General features: G+C 39.4%; 1 protein-coding gene across 1 annotated transcript in view; it reads left to right on the top strand.

Annotated features, from left to right (window-relative positions):
• The first annotated feature begins 4,394 nt into the window (after positions 1-4,394).
• Positions 4,395-19,886, top strand: part of LOC134316413 (coiled-coil domain-containing protein 122-like) — a 31,509-nt gene continuing 16,017 nt past the window's right edge. Inside the window, exons 1-4 of the mRNA XM_062996778.1 lie at positions 4,395-4,462; positions 4,956-5,061; positions 5,229-5,627; positions 5,762-5,878. Of these exons, the coding sequence (XP_062852848.1) occupies positions 4,437-4,462; positions 4,956-5,061; positions 5,229-5,627; positions 5,762-5,878 (648 nt within the window). The 5' untranslated portion in view covers positions 4,395-4,436. The remainder of the gene's footprint in view (positions 4,463-4,955; positions 5,062-5,228; positions 5,628-5,761; positions 5,879-19,886) is intronic.

The following is a 19,886-nucleotide window of genomic DNA, read 5'->3' as shown; positions in this document are numbered from 1 at the left end:
GAGAGATGGAGCTTATATAACTAAACAAATAAAATGTTAAAAAATTACTTTTAAACACAAGCTGTAAAATGTAATGAACACAAATGGAAATTTATTGTGAGGAAAAAGTTAGGACACCCCCACATTTATTACTACTTAAAATGTCTAAAATTAGAATCCGGTGCACCACATCAGCTGCAATGATTAGACCATCATTAGGGGACAGTGGAGTTTTATTTAAACCTCAGACATTAGTTTGGTTTGCTCTTGATTGTTGAAGTAAGTGATATTCACCATGGTGAGATCTAAAGAGCTTTCTGAGGCCTTCAGAATGAAGGTTGTAAATGCATATGAGTCTGGGAAGGGATTTAAAAAGATCTAAAAACAATTAGAAATCAGCCATTCCACTGTCCGGAAAATCATTTACATGTGGTGAACATTTAAAACAAATGCCAACATGGCCAGGTCAGGCTGTCCTAGCAAGTTCAGCCCAAGAGCAGACCGCAAGATGCGTAAAGAAATCTCCAATAATCCTACAATGTCATCACGGGACCTACAGCTAGCTCTTGCCACAGTTGATGTCAAGGTACATGCATCTACCATCAGAAAGAGACTGCACAAGTTTGATTTTCATGGGAGGTGAGCAAGGAGGAAACCCTTGCTGTGAAAAAAACATCAGGGCAAGACTAAAGTTTACCAGAGAACACCTAGAACACACAAAGACCAGCACTTCTGGAACAATGTGCTTTGGACAGATGAATCCAAAGCTGAATTATTTGGGCACAATAACAGAAGACACGTTTGGCGCAAACCCAACACAGCATTTGGGAACAAGAACCTCATACCAACTGTGAAGCATGGAGGCGGAAATGTCATGGTTTGGGGCTGCTTTGCAGCAGCACGGCCTGGCAAGCTCTCCATTATAGAATCCACAATGAATTCTTCACTGTATCAGAGGGTGCTTAAGAAAAATGTAAGACCATCTGTCCAAAAACTGAAGCTGAAGCGGAGGTGGATCATGCAACATGCCAACAACCCAAAACATCCCAGTAAATCCACCAAGGAATGGCTCAAAAGAAAGAAATGGAGAATTCTGGAATGGCCAAGTCAAAGCCCGGATCTTAATCCTATTGAGATGCTGTGGGGTGATTTGAAACGGGCTGTGCATGGAAGAAAGCTTTCCACCCTCCTCCATGCAGAATTTCTTCATGCATGGAGGAGGGTGGAAAGCTTTCTTCCAGTCGATGTCAGAGACGGTAGACGGTTATAGGAAATGTCTAATTGAGGTTATTTCAGCCAAAGGGGGAAGCACCAGCTATTAGGACATAGGGTGTCCTTACTTTTTCCTCACAATAAATTTTCTTTATTGTTTATTACATTTTACAACTTGTGTTTAAAAGTAATTATTTCAGTTTCATTTGTTTAGTTATATAAGCTCCATCTCTCAATCCTGGCAAATGAAGCTCAAATGTTCATTTGTTTAAATATGTTCAAAAAGACAAATGTTCTCATGGGGTGTTCTAACTTTTTCACATGACTGTATATACTATATATATATATACAGGGGTTGGACAAAATAACTGAAACACCTGTCATTTTAGTGTGGGAGGTTTCATGGCTAAATTGGACCAGTCTGGTGGCCAATCTTCAGTAATTGCACATTGCACCAGTAAGAGCAGAGTGTGAAGGTTCAATTAGCAGGGTAAGAGCACAGTTTTGCTCAAAATATTGCAATGCACACAACATTATGGGTGACATACCAGAGTTCAAAAGAGGACAAATTGTTGGTGCACGTCTTGCTGGCGCATCTGTGACCAAGACAGCAAGTCTTTGTGATGTATCAAGAGCCACGGTATCCAGGGTAATGTCAGCATACCACCAAGAAGGACAAACCACATCCAACAGGATTAACTGTGGACGCAAGAGGAAGCTGTCTGAAAGGGATGTTCGGGTGCTAACCCGGATTGTATCCAAAAAACATAAAACCACGGCTGCCCAAATCACGGCAGAATTAAATGTGCACCTCAACTCTCCTGTTTCCACCAGAACTGTCCGTCGGGAGCTCCACAGGGTCAATATACACGGCCGGGCTGCTATAGCCAAACCTTTGGTCACTCGTGCCAATGCCAAACGTCGGTTTCAATGGTGCAAGGAGCGCAAATCTTGGGCTGTGGACAATGTGAAACATGTATTGTTCTCTGATGAGTCCACCTTTACTGTTTTCCACACATCCGGGAGAGTTACGGTGTGGAGAAGCCCCAAAGAAGCGTACCACCCAGACTGTTGCATGCCCAGAGTGAAGCATGGGGGTGGATCAGTGATGGTTTGGGCTGCCATATCATGGCATTCCCTTGGCCCAATACTTGTGCTAGATGGGCGCGTCACTGCCAAGGACTACCGAACCATTCTGGAGGACCATGTGCATCCAATGGCGGTGCCATGTATCAGGATGACAATGCACCAATACACACAGCAAGACTGGTGAAAGATTGGTTTGATGAACATGAAAGTGAAGTTGAACATCTCCCATGGCCTGCACAGTCACCAGATCTAAATATTACTGAGCCACTTTGGGGTGTTTTGGAGAAGCGAGTCAGGAAACGTTTTCCTCCACCAGCATCACGTAGTGACCTGGCCACTATCCTGCAAGAAGAATGGCTTAAAATCCCTCTGACCACTGTGCAGGACTTGTATATGTCATTTCCAAGATGAATTGACGCTGTATTGGCCGCAAAAGGAGGCCCTACACCATACTAATAAATTATTGTGGTCTAAAACCAGGTGTTTCAGTTATTTTGTCCAACCCCTGTATATACTATATATATACTAAATGCTGCAGTTGTGCACTTTTTTGGTAAATTTTGCTAAAATAGTTTTTGTGTTTCTAATTGTTTTTTGTGCTTGAAATGTAAGTCCAGTTTGGCTACAAGTTATACAACAGATGATACAAACTTTATTTATTTGCAATTATTTTAAACTATTGTTGTTTACCTATTGTTATTAAAATATACTTGTTGTCAATTTGTATACTTTTGAAATAAATCTGTATTTCTCATTTAAGTGTTGTTTGAATTAGGCTTACATTTAAGACAAGGTAGCAAAATTTGCGTGATTGTTCATCATTGATATTAATATCGGGGCTGTCTCATAGTTACCCAGTAGCCCTTCCCGCTGCCTGAAAAAAAAGAATGAAGAGCCATTTTTTTGAACGGCTCTTTAAAAGGACCGAAGCCAAAAGATCCGACTCCCTTCAAAGAGCCATAATTCCCATCACTAATAGACCACTGAAGTCATGCGTCATTCTGTAGTCCTTGTTATGCCCAAATTTGGAGACCCGGGTCTAAGTTAGATTTTCAATGGTAAAAATGAACGGGGTTTTCAAAAAATCGTCTCTAACGCATCCTGTGCTAAATAAACATGTTCAGAACCCTATACGTTTTGTCCTGTGTAAATTTTTCTCATGTACATTACTGGATCCTCTGAATTACGAGGTTGTTAAAGGGTCGTAATACTAATAATGCTACACGAAAGCTAATGCTACTGCACATTAATTAGACGTCACTGAACTACACTAATCAAATCAACGGAATGAACGGCTCGCTTTTGGTGAGTACAACCAAAGGTGTAACACCCAACCATCCTTGCTTTCTACTTTAATGTAGCTACCTACTAAAAATATCAACTAAAACTTGTTAATATCACTGGTGAATACACTGGTGAATCGCGCTGCTTCGTGCGGTTATTTAAGAGGCTTATTAAAGAAAAAATTAAGAGGCTTTCCAGTCTAGTGACGTCAAGTAGCATTAGCTTACATCTAACAATATTCATATTTTGACTCTTTAACGACTCTTTAACGATTCAGAGGATCCAGTGATAATAGACAGAAGAATATCCATAAAACAAAACGTAATAGCTTTGGAAAATTTTTTATGACTATCAGGATGCGAAAGAGGCAATTTGCAAAATCTCCATTAATTTTTCCCATTCAAAAATTCTCTTAGACCCGGGTTACCAAATATGGGCATAACAACATGGCGTGGCCTACAAAATGACGACACGACTTCAATATGACTTCAGTATGACGTATTGCACAAAGGAGAAATAAAGAAAATTTTTATTTCACTAAAACACCTCATCGTAAAGACAACAGCTTTAAACATAAATTCTAAATAAATGAAGTACTTTCATGGCTCGATTCCCATAAAAAAGTTAAAAGACGTGTGAACATTTAAAGTAAATATGTACATATATGCATTTGGGCTATAACACAACACTGTACATTTATTATACATTTATTTAAGTATGAAGAGTATTTTCATGTGTTGCCTAGTAAGCAATTTAAATTTGGACTGACATGTTTAGTTTAAATTTAGTTTACGCCCACTTGACTGACAAACTTGCATTTACTCTTTCATCCCAGCTAACAGCTGACTTGATTAGTTTCTAACCAGATAGCCATGTCTTACAAAAAAGGATTAGTCAGGTATGCCTTAACATATTTGATAATAGTTAGCAAAACCAAAATCTTACCAAAACTATTTATTTTAATAGTCATAATACATTTGATAATAAGGTAATTCGCGAGTTTTGATACCCACATAGGTAACAATGTTAAATACAAATAAACAAAAGCAAAATTTGTGTTAAGTAAAACTCCTTTATGAACAATAATGAGACACAATTGACAGCAATAATTGTTTTATTAACTTGAACATAAATATAAATCTTAACGACGAAGTGTAAACACTGAGCTAACGTTAGCTGCGTTAGCTGTCTCTATAGCTGTGTTTTTAATAGTGCTTACTCGTTATAATATAAACAGCACATATTGATTAAAAACTTTATGGCAAGCTGAGGGTTGTAACAGTTTTAGGAAAAAGTAAAATAAATGCTCACACTTAGTTAGTATACAATATATGACTTGTTACATTTTCGTCATTACGCTATTAATTACTTCAAACGTTTGTTTTGTTTAGTGACAGTCAGTTCTCACTGTGCAGTGCACTTCTAGATGTTTCCCAACAGGGGGAGTCTCAAGCTACAGAGCTGAAGAAAAAACGGCAGATTCTACGTTCAGTGCAGGTTAGGCCTTTCTTAACTATTAAAGAACTACTGCGATGAATTATTATTACTTTTACCTTTCACCCAGTTTATAATAAACATTTAGTGATAGCAACAGATCAAATTATAGATCATGTGGAGGACTGTTTTAGTTAGTAAATCTGAACCAGACTTTCATAACTTTATAGGTTAAACTATCAGAGCTGGTAAAAAGCTTTGAAGCTGTTGCCAGTAACATAAAAGTGAAGCAGCGACAAATCAATAGCTTCACTAACGAAATTGAGCGTGCATATAGCCAGAATGAGAGACAGCAAAATAACATACAAGCTATACTGATGGAAAACATGAAACTCAAACACAACATTGAAGAACAGTTGGAAAGCTTGCACTTAGCAGTGGCTATGTACAACACTTACTGCAATAAAATAAAAAGCTTCAAAATGGCTATACTTGCATTGGAGAGCCAAACAGCTGTTCAAAAAGAATTAATGGTGAAGAGAAATGAAGTGAAAAGACTGAAAAAGCACCAAGAGGAACTCCGGGTGGAATTACAAAATCCAAATGGCATTACTGCTCAGAAGGCTCAGGTAAAGTACAATGTTTTTTGTATAACTGTAACAAATAAACACATAAAACATTGTTTTATGTTATAAATTTGTGGAGATTTTACTGCTGTGGCGGTATGACAACAAAACATGGTATATTTATTTTTTTACTTTAGAAAGAAATTGACGATATAAAGACACAGATACATCACACTCAGGAGCTTATTAAAGGAGAAAGGATGCTTTTAGAAAAAGAAAGAGAGACCCACTCACAACTACAAAGGGATATTACGGTAAGGATAGACCTTCAGAAATATTTTGTAGGGGAGCAAAACACTTTATTAACTTCTTCTGTTACGGTGAAGCGCGCTAGTTCATGTTGTATGGAAGGCCTAAAGGGTCAAAACACACTCACTTCGTGTACAAACGTCCATCAAACCCTTGTCACAATACAAGCACTTTAAGAACGGCCTTTCCTTCATAACAAAAGAGCCTTTCCATTTTATTTTGGTATTCAGGTTTTACTGTAATGCTTTTAAGTAACTTTTTTTGTCTTATATTCAAGTTAAGCTGCTACACAGATTTATGTTCATTTTAGTGCATCACTGCTTTAAACAGATTTTTTTTCTTTGAATGTAAAGTTTAAAGTAAAACTGTAATTATCTCACTAATTTTGATTGATTTTGTAAAAATACAAAAACATTAAGCCACTAGCTTGGATGCAGCATTTTTCCCTTTAGCACCGCAGAGCTTTTTAGTTGTTAAACATGTACATTGAATTAATTTGAATAACTGTAATGTACTTGAAGTGTGCACTGTGTGAACAGTAGTATCCAGTTCTTATCTAGACAGTATCTAGAAAATACAAGTATCGGTTTGAGACTCGGTATCGGATCGGGATCAAAATTAATAATCGGGATCGGTATCGGGAACAAAAAAACGTGATCGGGACATCCCTAGCTCCAACAGTAAAGTTTAGACTTTATAATAAGGAATTGTATTCTTATCAAATGTCCAATGAATTGCAATAAAAAGACAGAACATAATTTTTAAAACAAACACTTATGTATATCCTCACTTTCAAAAAACCATCTCCCCCGGAAAAGATCTTTCTTCAAGGTTTTCTTAAAGGATCTCAGTCGCCCCAGTCCCGCTGCTGAAAAACATCCCCACATTATCATGCTGCCACCGCCATGCTTTACTATAGGGATGGCATTAGCCAGGTGATGAGCGGTACCTGGTTTCCTCTACGTGACGCTTGGTATTCAGGCCAAAAAGTTCAATTTTGGTTTTATTATACTCCAAGCAGGCTGTCATGTACCAAGGAGTGTGTTCCGTCTGGCCACTCTACTATTAAGGCGTGATTTGTGGAGTGCTGCCTGGATGGTTGATCTTCTGATAGGTTCTTCCATCTCCACAAGGATACGCTGGAGCTATGTCAGAGTGACCCTCGGGTTCCTGCTCACCTCCCTGGCCAAGGCCCGTCTTCTTCGATCGCTTTGTTTGGCCAGGCGGCCAGGTCTAGGAAGATATTTGGTGGTTCCAAACTACTTCCATTTATGAGTGATGTGGCCACTGTGTTCTTTGGGACCTTAAAGCTGCAGCAATTTTTCTGAACCCCTCTCCAGATCTATACCTTGACACAATCCTGTTTCTGAGGTCTGCAGATAATTCCTTTGACCCAATGGCTTGGAGTTTGCTCTGATATGCACTGTCAACTGTGGGACCGTATATAGGCAGGTGTTGGCAATCCCCAATCATGTCCAATCACTTAAATTTACCACAGGTGGAGCTCACTTTTGGGTGTCATATTAAAGGGTGTGCACACTTGTGTACATACGATATTTCACATTATGACTTTTAATAAATTAGCACAAATGTCTAAAAACCTGCTTTCACTTTGTAACAAAAGTGAACTCAATCTATTAAAGAATGTGTCTGTAATGTAATAAAACATGGAGAAGGTGAAAGGGGTGTGTAGACTTTCCGGCTTGACTGTAAATGAATATTTTTTGCAATGCAGCATTGGTATTATGGTTTGGCGTGAACGATAAAGTCACAAATACTGTACAGCTTGTGTGTGTGCTGATGTATTCTGATAGAAACTATATTATGCCCCTGTCCCACATTTTTACACTCCTCCCCCGGGTTTCCCATCACCCCTTATCCTGCGTTCTCCTTGGCTGTAGTTCGACATAGCACTCGCTGCCACTCGCAACCTGCTTGCAACGTCTTTCACACTACACGATTTTGAGTTGGAGGCTGGTCCAGATATTTAACATGCTTCAGTCGCAGAGGATGAGTAAAGGTGATAGAGCAGGGGTTTTCAACCGTTTTGGACATGCGCCCCCTTCTGTGTGCCGACCTCGAACTCGAGCAAAATTATATCAATTGCTCTAAAAAAAGTTCTGTAGTTCAGGATACTCTGCTCTGACTGACAGAAAACTCAGGTGAGCTAACTTTTAGCTCCACGGACAGAACGAGTCTGACTTGGCTACCGCTCTGTGCTAATAGCCAGTTTAAGTGTCCCACCTGTAAGAAAAGCGAGTCACACAAAATGTTCCAGTAGCTGGTGTTTATTTAAAACTGCAGCAGTTTTTAATAACAGTAAAAACGGAGAGATGACCGAGAAGAGAAACTTACGTTTCGCTTCATAAGAATTGACTCCTGAATCACTTATAGCGATATTGTGAACAGAGCATCTCCCACTATACACCTCTCTTAAAGACACACACACACGTCCTATAACAGCAGTCATTGTTTTGTCACCGATTTATCTACACTGTCACCTGTTTTTAAGTTTTGCTAGCCAACTGTCCTTTTTCAGACTGAGCTGGATAACATTAAACATGCATGTGTGTGTGTCAGCGAGACCAATTAAATATGTCTCCTGTGGGTAAAAAATGAATTGCTTTAGTTTTAGAAGTTAAAAAGAATGTCGCACCCCACAGATTGAAAACCCCTGTAGGATGAGTTGCCTAACTTAACAGACTGGGATCTATTGGCTAAAGAGTCCAGAATCCAGTTACAGAGTGATGTGCTGAACTGAAGTTGATGAACAGCATTCTACCATAGGTGTTATGACAGTCCAAATGGGTCAGCGCAGTGGGAAGTGCAGTAGAAACAGCATCCTCTATTGACCTGATGGGACAATATGCAAATTGGTGCTGGTCTAATGTAGCAGGAAGACAGGATTTAAATTGAGAAAGAACTACTCCTTCAAAGCACTTGAAAGTCGTTTAGTGCTGAATCAGCTGAATGCTTTGGCACTGGCACAATGGTGGCCGTTTTGAAGCTTGTTGGAATCACAGCCTGGGCCAGGGACAGGGACAGGGTCAAAATGTCATTTAATGCATTTTAAACAGTTTTCTTCTTTACACTAAAAAAATGCGGGTCTGAAAACCTGGGTTTATTTGGCAATCTGGGTTATTTGGCAACCCAGCACTAGGTAAATATTGGACAAAACACATACTGTTTGGTTATGCACACCTTGTTTAGTTATGCAGTTTAATCATTGTGCAGTGAGGTTCTTTTTTACACAATGCTGGGTTAATTTTAGCATGAATTTTGGGTTGTCAACTCCAATGCATTGCTTACCTCAATGCTGACATGTAAATAATAATACCAATACTGCTACTACTACTGGTAATAAGAATAATAATAATAATAATAATAATAAAAATGATAAAAATGTGTTTTTAAGTTTTTTTACAACCCCAAATCAGAAAAAGTTGGGACAGTATGGAAAATGCAAATAAAAATACAGTGCTCCTTACCTTTACTTTGATTGTAGACAGTTTGAACCCAAAATATTTCATGTTTTATCCACTCAACTTCATTTCATTTGTTAATATACCTCCATTCCTGCATTTCAGGTCTGCAACACATTCCAAAAAAAGTTGGGACGGGGCAATTTAGGGCTAGTAATGAGGTGAAAAAACTAAATAATCATTTGATTCCAAACAGGTGGTGTCAACAGGCGATTGTATTTATGGTGTATTTAGTGCTGGACAATAATTTGATATCAATATATATCGCGACAGAAAATGTTTCAATAACGGTGATATGATTTTTAAACAAATTCGATCGATATGCTTACGTCAGTGCGTGATGACGTACGCCACAGGCACGAAGCCGGTGCTCAGCGTTACCGCTCTGATTACACTCCGCTACAACACGGTGGATATTAGCGGCTAAATGAGTTCAACAGCTGTAAGTGAACGAGCATCCAGTCAGGGGCGGAGCCGGGGGGTGGCCGCTTTGCCGGTGTTACTTTTTTGCGGAAGCATTTCTGCTCGCAGGTGTTCTCACAGGGACGCAATTCAACAGCGCACCTCAAGCAAGTAATTCTCCACCAAAACAGTGCAGTAACACATTTAACATAAATGTCAACCACCAACACTATTACAGAAGAAGTATTACTGAGTACTAATACTACTGAGTACTAATACCAGTTATTACTACTACTTCTTATTAGTTGTGGTGCTCGACGACGGGATATTTGCGTTCCAGTGTTGCCAGATTGGGCGTTTTTTTTTTTGTTTTTTTTTCAAAAACAATTTAATAGCATTTAAATAACACTTCTATTGAAAATAGAATATTCAGTTTTAAGAAGCCCCAACATTGTAGAAGGCTATTAAAACTAAAGTAAATTTTCAATGCTGATTTAGCTTAATTGTGTTGGTCAGAATGTGTCATATTCTTGAAAGAAAATTAAAATTGGTTTTCCATGCATTCACACTAGCATGTTCTGGGGTTCAGATGAGTCTCATCAGTACACACAAGTTTGCAGTCAAATGATGAAGTATTGCAAAGGAATATCTTTAAAATTCTGTTAAGGTTATAGGCTATATTTTAGTTTCTCACAGGGAAAATGAGAAAAAATAAAAAGCTTAGTGAGTGACCAAAACACTACTGGATCAACAGCCACTAGCCTAGGGTGGCCACATTCATAGTCACAAAAAGGAGGACAATACACCCAAAAGTAGGGCATCATACCAGGAACAGGGGGACATGATACTGCAACACACAGAATGAAACCAGAACCCATATAACAGAGTTTTTGACCAATTTAAGCACGTTTTTGGCAGTTTTTCTGACATTTGTATTATTCATATCGATATCGGAATTATATCGTATCGACCGAAATTAGTTATATCGTGATATAAATTTTAGCCATATCGTCCAGCCCTAGGTGTATTTATTATGAAATGTTTAAAAACAATGTACCTCAAAAAAAGATTGAAAGGCCAAGGGTGCAAGCTTAAGCTGAACGCCTGTGATCTTCGATCCCTCAGGCGGCACTGCATCAAGACCTGCCACTCAACAATAGTTGATATAACCACATGGGCAAGGGATAACTTTGGCAAACCTTTGTCAAGCACTACAATACAGAGGTACATGCACAAATGCCACTTTAAAGTTCACTGTGCAAAAAAAGAAGCCTTATGTTTACCATGTCCAGAAGCGACATCAACTTCTCTGGGCTAGGAGGCATCTAGGATGGACCATCACACAGTGGAAACACATTGTGGTCAGATGAATCAGCATTCTAGATCTTTTTTGGAAAAAATGGATGCCATGTGCTCCAGACCAAAGATGAAAAGGACCATCCAGACTGTTATCAGCAACAAGTCCAAAAGCCAGGGTCTGTCATGGTATGGGGCTGTGTCAGTGCCCTTGGCAAATGTCATTTACACTTCAGTGATGGCAGCATTAATGCAGAAAAGTACATTGAGAACTTAGAGCAACATGTGCTGCCTTTAAGACGTCATGTTTTCCAGGGACATTCATGCATTTTTCAACAAGACAATGCAAAGCCACATGCTGCACACATTACAAAGGCATGGCTGCGGAAGAAGAGGGTACGGGTACTGGACTGGCCTGCCTGCAGTCCTGACCTGTCCCCAATAGGAAATGTGTGGAGAATTTTGAAAAGGAAAATGAACCAAAGACGACCCCGTACTGTGGCACATCTTAAGACGTGTTTGCAGGAAGTATGGGACAAAATAAAACCTGAAACACTAAACAGCTTGGTATCCTATGTGCCAAAACATCTTTTAAGTGTGGTGAAAAGGAATAGCAACATTACAAAGTGGTAAATGCTTTACTGTCCCAACTTTGTGTTATAGGCCTAAAATGCAGGAATGGATGTTTTTTAATAAATTAAATGAAGCTGAGCAGACAAAACATGAAATATCTTAGGTTCATACTGTCTGCAATGAAATAAAAGTCAAAGTAAATGTTAGAAACTCTGTGTTTTTTTATTATTCGCATTTTCCATGTTGTTCCAACTTTTTCTGATTTGGGGTTGTATAATTTAGTATAAATAAAAATGTATTTATTTATTAGGATTTTAACGTCATGTTTTACACACTTTGGTTACATTTATGAAAAAATAGGTTACACAAGATTCATCAGTTCACAAGTTAAATGTCAGACACCAGTCATGGACAATTTTGTATGTCCAAGTCACTTCACTTGCATGTCTTTGGGAGAAAACCAGAGCTTCCGGAAGAAACCCACACAAACACGGGGAGCACATGCAAACTTCACAGAAAGGACCCTGACCGCTCCACCTGGGGATCGAACCTAGGACCTTCTGTGAGGCAACAGTGCTACCATCTGAGCCCCTGTGCTACCCAAGTATAAATAAAACAATAATTGTTAAATACAAAGATTCTCATTAAAACAGGCTACAATTAGTTTGTGGGCTGAAATTATTATTCAATTACTTCAACTACAAAAGTTTAAAATACATCTTAACCATATGATGCATAAATTATGACAACCTGAGTCATAATTTTATTCATTTATTTTTATCAAGATAAAAAAAGCAATTATAATTTTATTTTTTTAACATACATTTTTTCATGAAGTTACTCACACTAATCTAAACCTAAAGTAACATGTAGTCAGGAGATAAATAATAAATAATGTGGAAAATATGAACATCTGCATGCTATGAAAGTTTGCAAAGTACCCAAGGCACACAACAGTGCATACAGATGATCAGTATACAGCAAGTGAGTACACCCATGTGCAATATCACTTAAATGTCAAATAATTTAAAATAAAATATTTTGTTTTTTAAATACTTTTATTTTTAATGACACAATCTTCCTCAGCATGGAAAATACCAGTGTTGCACAAATATTTGGAGAGATTTTCTGCCGTCCTTCAGAGACGATTTTTTCAGCTGCTGTTTGTTGGAGGCTTTGTGTTGCTCTACCTTACTCTTAAAATTTAAAGTGTTCTATTGGATTCAAGTCAGATGACATCATTGGCCAGGTCATAGTCCTGGTCAGGTTCACGCTAAAGATGCTGGACCCCATCTGAGCCAAACACATTTATCTTGGTCTCATCTGACGAAAGAATGTACTTCCAATATTTATCAGGCTTCTTTTCATGTTCTTTGGCAAAGTTTAATCTTGCAGTTTTGTGCTGAGGAGCTCTTGGACGCTGTCCATAGAGGTTGACGTTATGCAATGTCTTTTACAGTGTCTGAGCTGTCACAGAAACTCCTATTTCCATTGATAACCCTTGTGCGAAGCCCTTGCCCATCTGTGTGAAGCACATGCCTGTCTGTTTTTCTGAGCTACTGTAGATTGTGCAAGTAGCCAGGGGCGATTTAATGCACGGGCTTACCTGGGCTTCAGCCCAGGGGCCCCGAATAATTGAGGGCCCCGGATTGGCTGTTTTATTTTTTATTTATTTTGTTAGTTATTTTGGTTAATAAGAATGGGGAAGCTTACAAACCAAAGATTTTGTAAATCATTTACACGTTATTCATATTTCTGACTGTTGATTGGCCAGATAAACTCTAACGAGCTGCTGTAATTCTGATTGGTGGTTTCAGTTAAGCAATGTGAACGTTAGAGCTAGTATGTGAGTGACATTCAACTCAGCCAATCAGAATGCAGCACCAGGTTTATACATGTGCGTTCGGACGTTCTGCAGTTAGTTTTGTATATGAGTCTCGCCTTATGGTCCCAGCATTGAAGTTCGGGTTCTGGAGCTATGCAGTCTAAAGTATTGTAACGCTCATTGAAGTCCTGACTAAACAGTTAAAGTGACTCTACCTTGTGGTGTGCCTTTATTCCCACACCTCAACCACCACACAGCAAAAGACCCATGCATCCCCACCGGACAGCGGCTATGTGAGCTGACCCTCTACAGTAGCAAGTGGCTAATGCTAGTGGTAAAGTGCCGCGATAGCAAAAGTAAAAACACGACAATATTTTCGTTGAGTAAAATATTAAAATAACTAAAAGACAATGAAATATCAGAATACATGTAATCACAATACACAGTGAGTGCACAGCAAGCGATTTTGGGAATCTGTGTAACCTATATATATATATATATATATATATATATATATATATATATATATACAGTGTATCACGAAAGTGAGTACACCCCTCACATTTCTGCAAATATTTCATTATATCTTTTCATGGGACAACACTATAGACATGAAACTTGGATATAACTAAGAGTAGTCAGTGTACAGCTTGTATAGCAGTGTAGATTTACTGTCTTCTGAAAATAACTCAACACACAGCCATTAATGTCTAAATAGCTGGCAACATAAGTGAGTACACCCCACAGTGAACATGTCCAAATTGAGCCTAAAGTGTCAATATTTTGTGTGACCACCATTATTATCACTGCCTTAACCCTCCTGGGCATGGAATTCACCAGAGCTGCACAGGTTGCTACTGGAATCCTCTTCCACTCCTCCGTGATGACATCACGGAGCTGGTGGATGTTAGACACCTTAAACTCCTCCACCTTCCACTTGAGGATGCGCCACAGGTGCTCAATTGGGTTTAGTCCATCACCTTTACCTTCAGCTTCCTCAGCAAGGCAGTTGTCATCTTGGAGGTTGTGTTTGGGGTCGTTATCCTGTTGGAAAACTGCCATGAGGCCCAGTTTTCGAAGGGAGGGGATCATGCTCTGTTTCAGAATGTCACAGTACATGTTGGAATTCATGTTTCCCTCAATGAACTGCAGCTCCCCAGTGCCAGCAACACTCATGCAGCCCAAGACCATGATGCTACCACCACCATGCTTGACTGTAGGCAAGATACAGTTGTCTTGGTACTTCTCACCAGGGCGCCGCCACACATGCTGGACACCATCTGAGCCAAACAAGTTTATCTTGGTCTCGTCAGACCACAGGGCAGTCCAGTAATCCATGTTCTTGGACTGCTTGTCTTCAGCAAACTGTTTGCTGGCTTTCTTGTGCGTCAGCTTCCTTCTGGGATGACGACCATGCAGACCGAGTTGATGCAGTGTGCGGCGTATGGTCTGAGCACTGACAGGCTGACCTCCCACGTGTTCAACCTCTGCAGCAATGCTGGCAGCACTCATGTGTCTATTTTTTAAAGCCAACCTCTGGATATGACGCCGAACACGTGGACTCAACTTCTTTGGTCGACCCTGGCGAAGCCTGTTCCGAGTGGAACCTGTCCTGGAAAACCGCTGTATGACCTTGGCCACCATGCTGTAGCTCAGTTTCAGGGTGTTAGCAATCTTCTTATAGCCCAGGCCATCTTTGTGGAGAGCAACAATTCTATTTCTCACATCCTCAGAGAGTTCTTTGCCATGAGGTGCCATGTTGAATATCCAGTGGCCAGTATGAGAGAATTGTACCCAAAACACCAAATTTAACAGCCCTGCTCCCCATTTACACCTGGGACCTTGACACATGACACCAGGGAGGGACAACGACACATTTGGGCACAATTTGGACATGTTCACTGTGGGGTGTACTCACTTATGTTGCCAGCTATTTAGACATTAATGGCTGTGTGTTGAGTTATTTTCAGAAGACAGTAAATCTACACTGCTATACAAGCTGTACACTGACTATTCTAAGTTATATCCAAGTTTCATGTCTATAGTGTTGTCCCATGAAAAGATATAATGAAATATTTGCAGAAATGTGAGGGGTGTACTCACTTTTGTGATACACTGTATATATATATATATATACAGTGCCTTGCAAAAGTATTCAGCCCCCTTGAACTTTTCAACCTTTTGCCACATTTCAGGCTTCAAACATAACGATATGAAATTGTAATTTTTTGTGAAGAATCAACAACAAGTGGGACACAATCGTGAAGTAGAACGAAATTTATTGGATATTTTAAACTTTTTTTAGAAATAAAAAACTAAAAAGTGGGGCGTGCAATATTATTCAGCCCCTTTACTTTCAGTGCAGCAAACTCACTCCAGAAGTTCAGTGAGGATCTCTGAATGATCCAATGTTGACCTAAATGACTGATGGTGATAAATAGAATCCACCTGTGTGTAATCAAGTCTCCGTATAAATGCACCTGCTCTGTGACAGTCTCAGAGTTCTGTTTAAAGCGCAGAGAGCATCATGAAGACTAAGGAACACACCAGGCAGGTCCGAGATACTGTTGTGGAGAAGTTTAAAGCCGGATTTGGATACAAAAAGATTTCCCAAGCTTTAAACATCTCAAGGAGCACTGTGCAAGCGATCATATTGAAATGGAAGGAGTATCAGACCACTGCAAATCTACCAAGACCCGGCCGTCCCTCTAAACTTTCAGCTCAAACAAGGAGAAGACTGATCAGAGATGCAGCCAAGAGGCCCATGATCACTCTGAATGAACTGCAGAGATCTACAGCTGAGGTGGGAGACTCTGTCCATAGGACACAATCAGTCGTACACTGCACAAATCTGGCCTTTATGGAAGAGTGGCAAGAAGAAAGCCATTTCTCAAAGATATCTATAAAAAGTCACCTGGGAGACACACCAAACATGTGGAAGAAGGTGCTCTGGTCAGATGAAACCAAAATCGAACTTTTTGGCCACAATGCAAAACGTTATGTTTGGCGTAAAAGCAACACAGCTCATCACCCTGAACACACCATCCCCACTGTCAAACATGGTGGTGGCAGCATCATGGTTTGGGCCTGCTTTTCTTCAGCAGGGACAGGGAAGATGGTTAAAATTGATGGGAAGATGGATGGAGCCAAATACAGGACCATTCTGGAAGAAAACCTGTTGCAGTCTGCAAAAGACCTGAGACTGGGACGGAGATTTATCTTCCAACAAGACAATGATCCAAAACATAAAGCAAAATCTACAATGGAATGGTTCACAAATAAACGTATCCAGGTGTTAGAATGGCCAAGTCAAAGTCCAGACCTGAATCCCATCGAGAATCTGTGGAAAGAGCTGAAAACTGCTGTTCACAAACGCTCTCCATCCAACCTCACTGAGCTCGAGCTGTTTTGCAAGGAAGAATGGGCAAAAATTTCTGTCTCTCGATGTGCAAAACTGATAGAGACATACCCCAAGCGACTTGCAGCTGTAATCGCAGCAAAAGGTGGCGCTACAAAGTATTAACGCAAGGGGGCTGAATAATATTGCACGCCCCACTTTTCAGTTTTTTATTTCTAAAAAAAGTTTAAAATATCCAATAAATTTCGTTCCACTTCACGATTGTGTCCCACTTGTTGTTGATTCTTCACAAAAAATTACAATTTCATATCGTTATGTTTGAAGCCTGAAATGTGGCAAAAGGTTGAAAAGTTCAAGGGGGCTGAATACTTTTGCAAGGCACTGTATATATTCTACTTAGAGTGTATATATTTTTTACTTTAATTAACATGTATTTTATGTCTGTCTACAATGTCTGTGCAATATTTTTTTTATTTCTTTTTACTTAATGTATATCTTTTTTTTATTTCTTTTTTAAACTTAATGTATATTTTGTCTTGTATATGCTCTTTTTTTTCATATTCTGCACATTGGAGCTTGAGAAACGCAATCTCGTTCAGCTGTGCACTCCTAGCTGTATAGTCTGAATGACAATAAAGTTCACTTTGTCTTTGACTTTTGACTTTTGTGGATGTTCTGGGCTGCTAGTTTTACAGTGGGGCCAAAAAGTATTTAGTCAGCCACTGATTGTGCAAGTTCTCCTACTTAGAAAGATGAGAGAGGTCTGTAATTTTCATCATAGGTACACTTCAACTATGAGAGACAAAATGAGAAAAAAACAATCCAGGAAATCACACTGTAGGATTTTTAAAGAATTTATTTGTAAATTATGGTGGAAAATAAGTATTTGGTCACCCACAAACAAGCAAGATTTCTGGCTCTCACAGACCTATAACTTCTTCTTTAAGAAGCTCTTCTGTCTTCCACTCGTTACCTGTATTAATGGCACCTGTTTGACCTCGTTATCTGTATAAAAGACACCTGTCCACAGCCTCAAACAGTCAGACTCCAAACTCAACCATGGCAAAGACCAAAGAGCTGTCGAAGGACACCAGGAAGAAAATTGTAGACCTGCACCAGGCTGGGAAGAGTGAATCTACAATAGGCAAGCAGGTTGGTGTGAATAAATCAACTGTGGGAGCAATTGTAAGAAAATGGAAGACATACAAGACCATTGATAATCTCCCTCGATCTGGGGCCCCATGCAAGATCTCATCTCGTGGGGACAAAATGATCATGAAAACGGTGAGCAAAAATCCCAGAACTACACGGAGGGACCTGATAAATGACCTGCAGAGAGCTGGGACCAAAGTAACAAAGGCCATCAGTAACACACTACGCCGAGAGGGACTCAAATCCTGCAGTGCCAGGCGTGTCCCCCTGCTTAAGCCAGTACATGTCCAGGCCCATCTGAAGTTTGCCAGAGAGCATATGGATGATCCAGAAGAGGATTGGGAGAATATCATGTGGTCAGATGAATCCAAAATGGAACTTTTTGGTAAAAACTCAACTCGTCGTGTTTGGAGGAAGAAGAATGCTGAGTTGCATCCCAAGAACACCATACCTACTGTGGGGTGGAAACATCATGCTTTGGGGCTGTTTTTCTGCAAAGGGGACAGGACGGCTGATCCGTGTTAAGGGAAGTATTAACGGGGCCATGTATCGTGAGATTTAGAGCCAAAACCTCCTTCCATCAGTGAGAGCATTGAAGATGGAACTAGATGGCCTAAAGATGGCCTAGCCAGACTCCAGACCTCAACCCCACAGAAAATTTTTTGAGGGAGTTGAAAGTCCATGTTGCCCAGCGACAGCCCCAAAACATCACTGCTCTAGAGGAGATCTGCATGGAGGAATGGGCCAAAATACCAGCTACAGTGTGTGCAAACCTGGTGAAGACTTACAGAAAACGTTTGACCTCTGTCATTGCCAACAAAGGTTATGTTACAAAGTATTGAGTTGAACTTTTGTTATTGACCAAATACTTATTTTCCACCATAATTTACAAATAAATTCTTAAAAAATCCTACAATGTGATTTCTTGGATTTTTTTTTTCTCATTTTGTCTCTCATAGTTGAAGTGTACCTATGATGAAAATTACAGACCTCTCTCATCTTTCTAAGTAGGAGAACTTGCACAATCAGTGGCTGACTAAATACTTTTTGGCCCCACTGTATAGTTCTCTCTACAGCAGAAGTACAAAAGACACAAGGCTTAGTTTCTAATTCAAATTTAAATGTAATTTAAAAAAGCTCACTAACTGGATATATGTTAAAAATAACTTTATAATGTGTCTCTTTAACCTACAGAGCCCCTTAGGGGTCACTAAGGAAAAAAAATATATGAACAGCAAAATCCGTACCCTCGGTTTAGTAATCCGTACCCTCAGTTTAGTAAACCGTACCCTCGGTTTAGTAAACCGTAACCTTGGTTTAGTAATCCGTACACACGGATTTGTAAACTGTACTGTAGTTTTAAAGTCCGTCCGCGGTCACGCTATCTGCGCTACCACTTTTACTGTGCGCCTAAACCCTGTTTTACGGTAATACAGTTGCAAAGCATTGAAGAGGATAAAGCGTCTCTTTACATCTTAATATACAAAAGCACATAACATGGTCAAATTATGCAAATTATGCAAATGGATAATTTTAAAATTCCGTTAAAACAAGTGGAATTGTTGTAGACCAATTTGAAAGGTAATAAAATAAGCTAATCAAATTGTTATCAAAGCACTCCACTTTTTTCTTTAAGAGCATTAACTCTTTTATTAATGAAATACATTTAAGACATTTTTACTGTAGTAATCTGGGGTGATGGAATAGCAAACTTTAAAAAGTCAAATCAAAATGTTATCAAATGCCACCCCCACAATCATAAAGAACACTAGTACTCATCTTGTGATTTTGAGACTATTTTACCTTAGGAATTTAGAATAATAGGATTGCAAACCAACGTAAAGTGAAATGTACAGTATAAATGTCTGAGCCTCATAAAGTCAGTAAGTAGAAGCAGAAGTATTCTTCAAGAGTCTGATGGGGTG

This window comes from Trichomycterus rosablanca, chromosome 6 (assembly GCF_030014385.1).
Source record: "Trichomycterus rosablanca isolate fTriRos1 chromosome 6, fTriRos1.hap1, whole genome shotgun sequence".
NCBI lineage: Eukaryota > Metazoa > Chordata > Actinopteri > Siluriformes > Trichomycteridae > Trichomycterus > Trichomycterus rosablanca.
The sequence above is the reverse complement of the archived record's forward strand: the minus strand, read 5'-3'. Positions and strand labels throughout refer to the sequence as shown.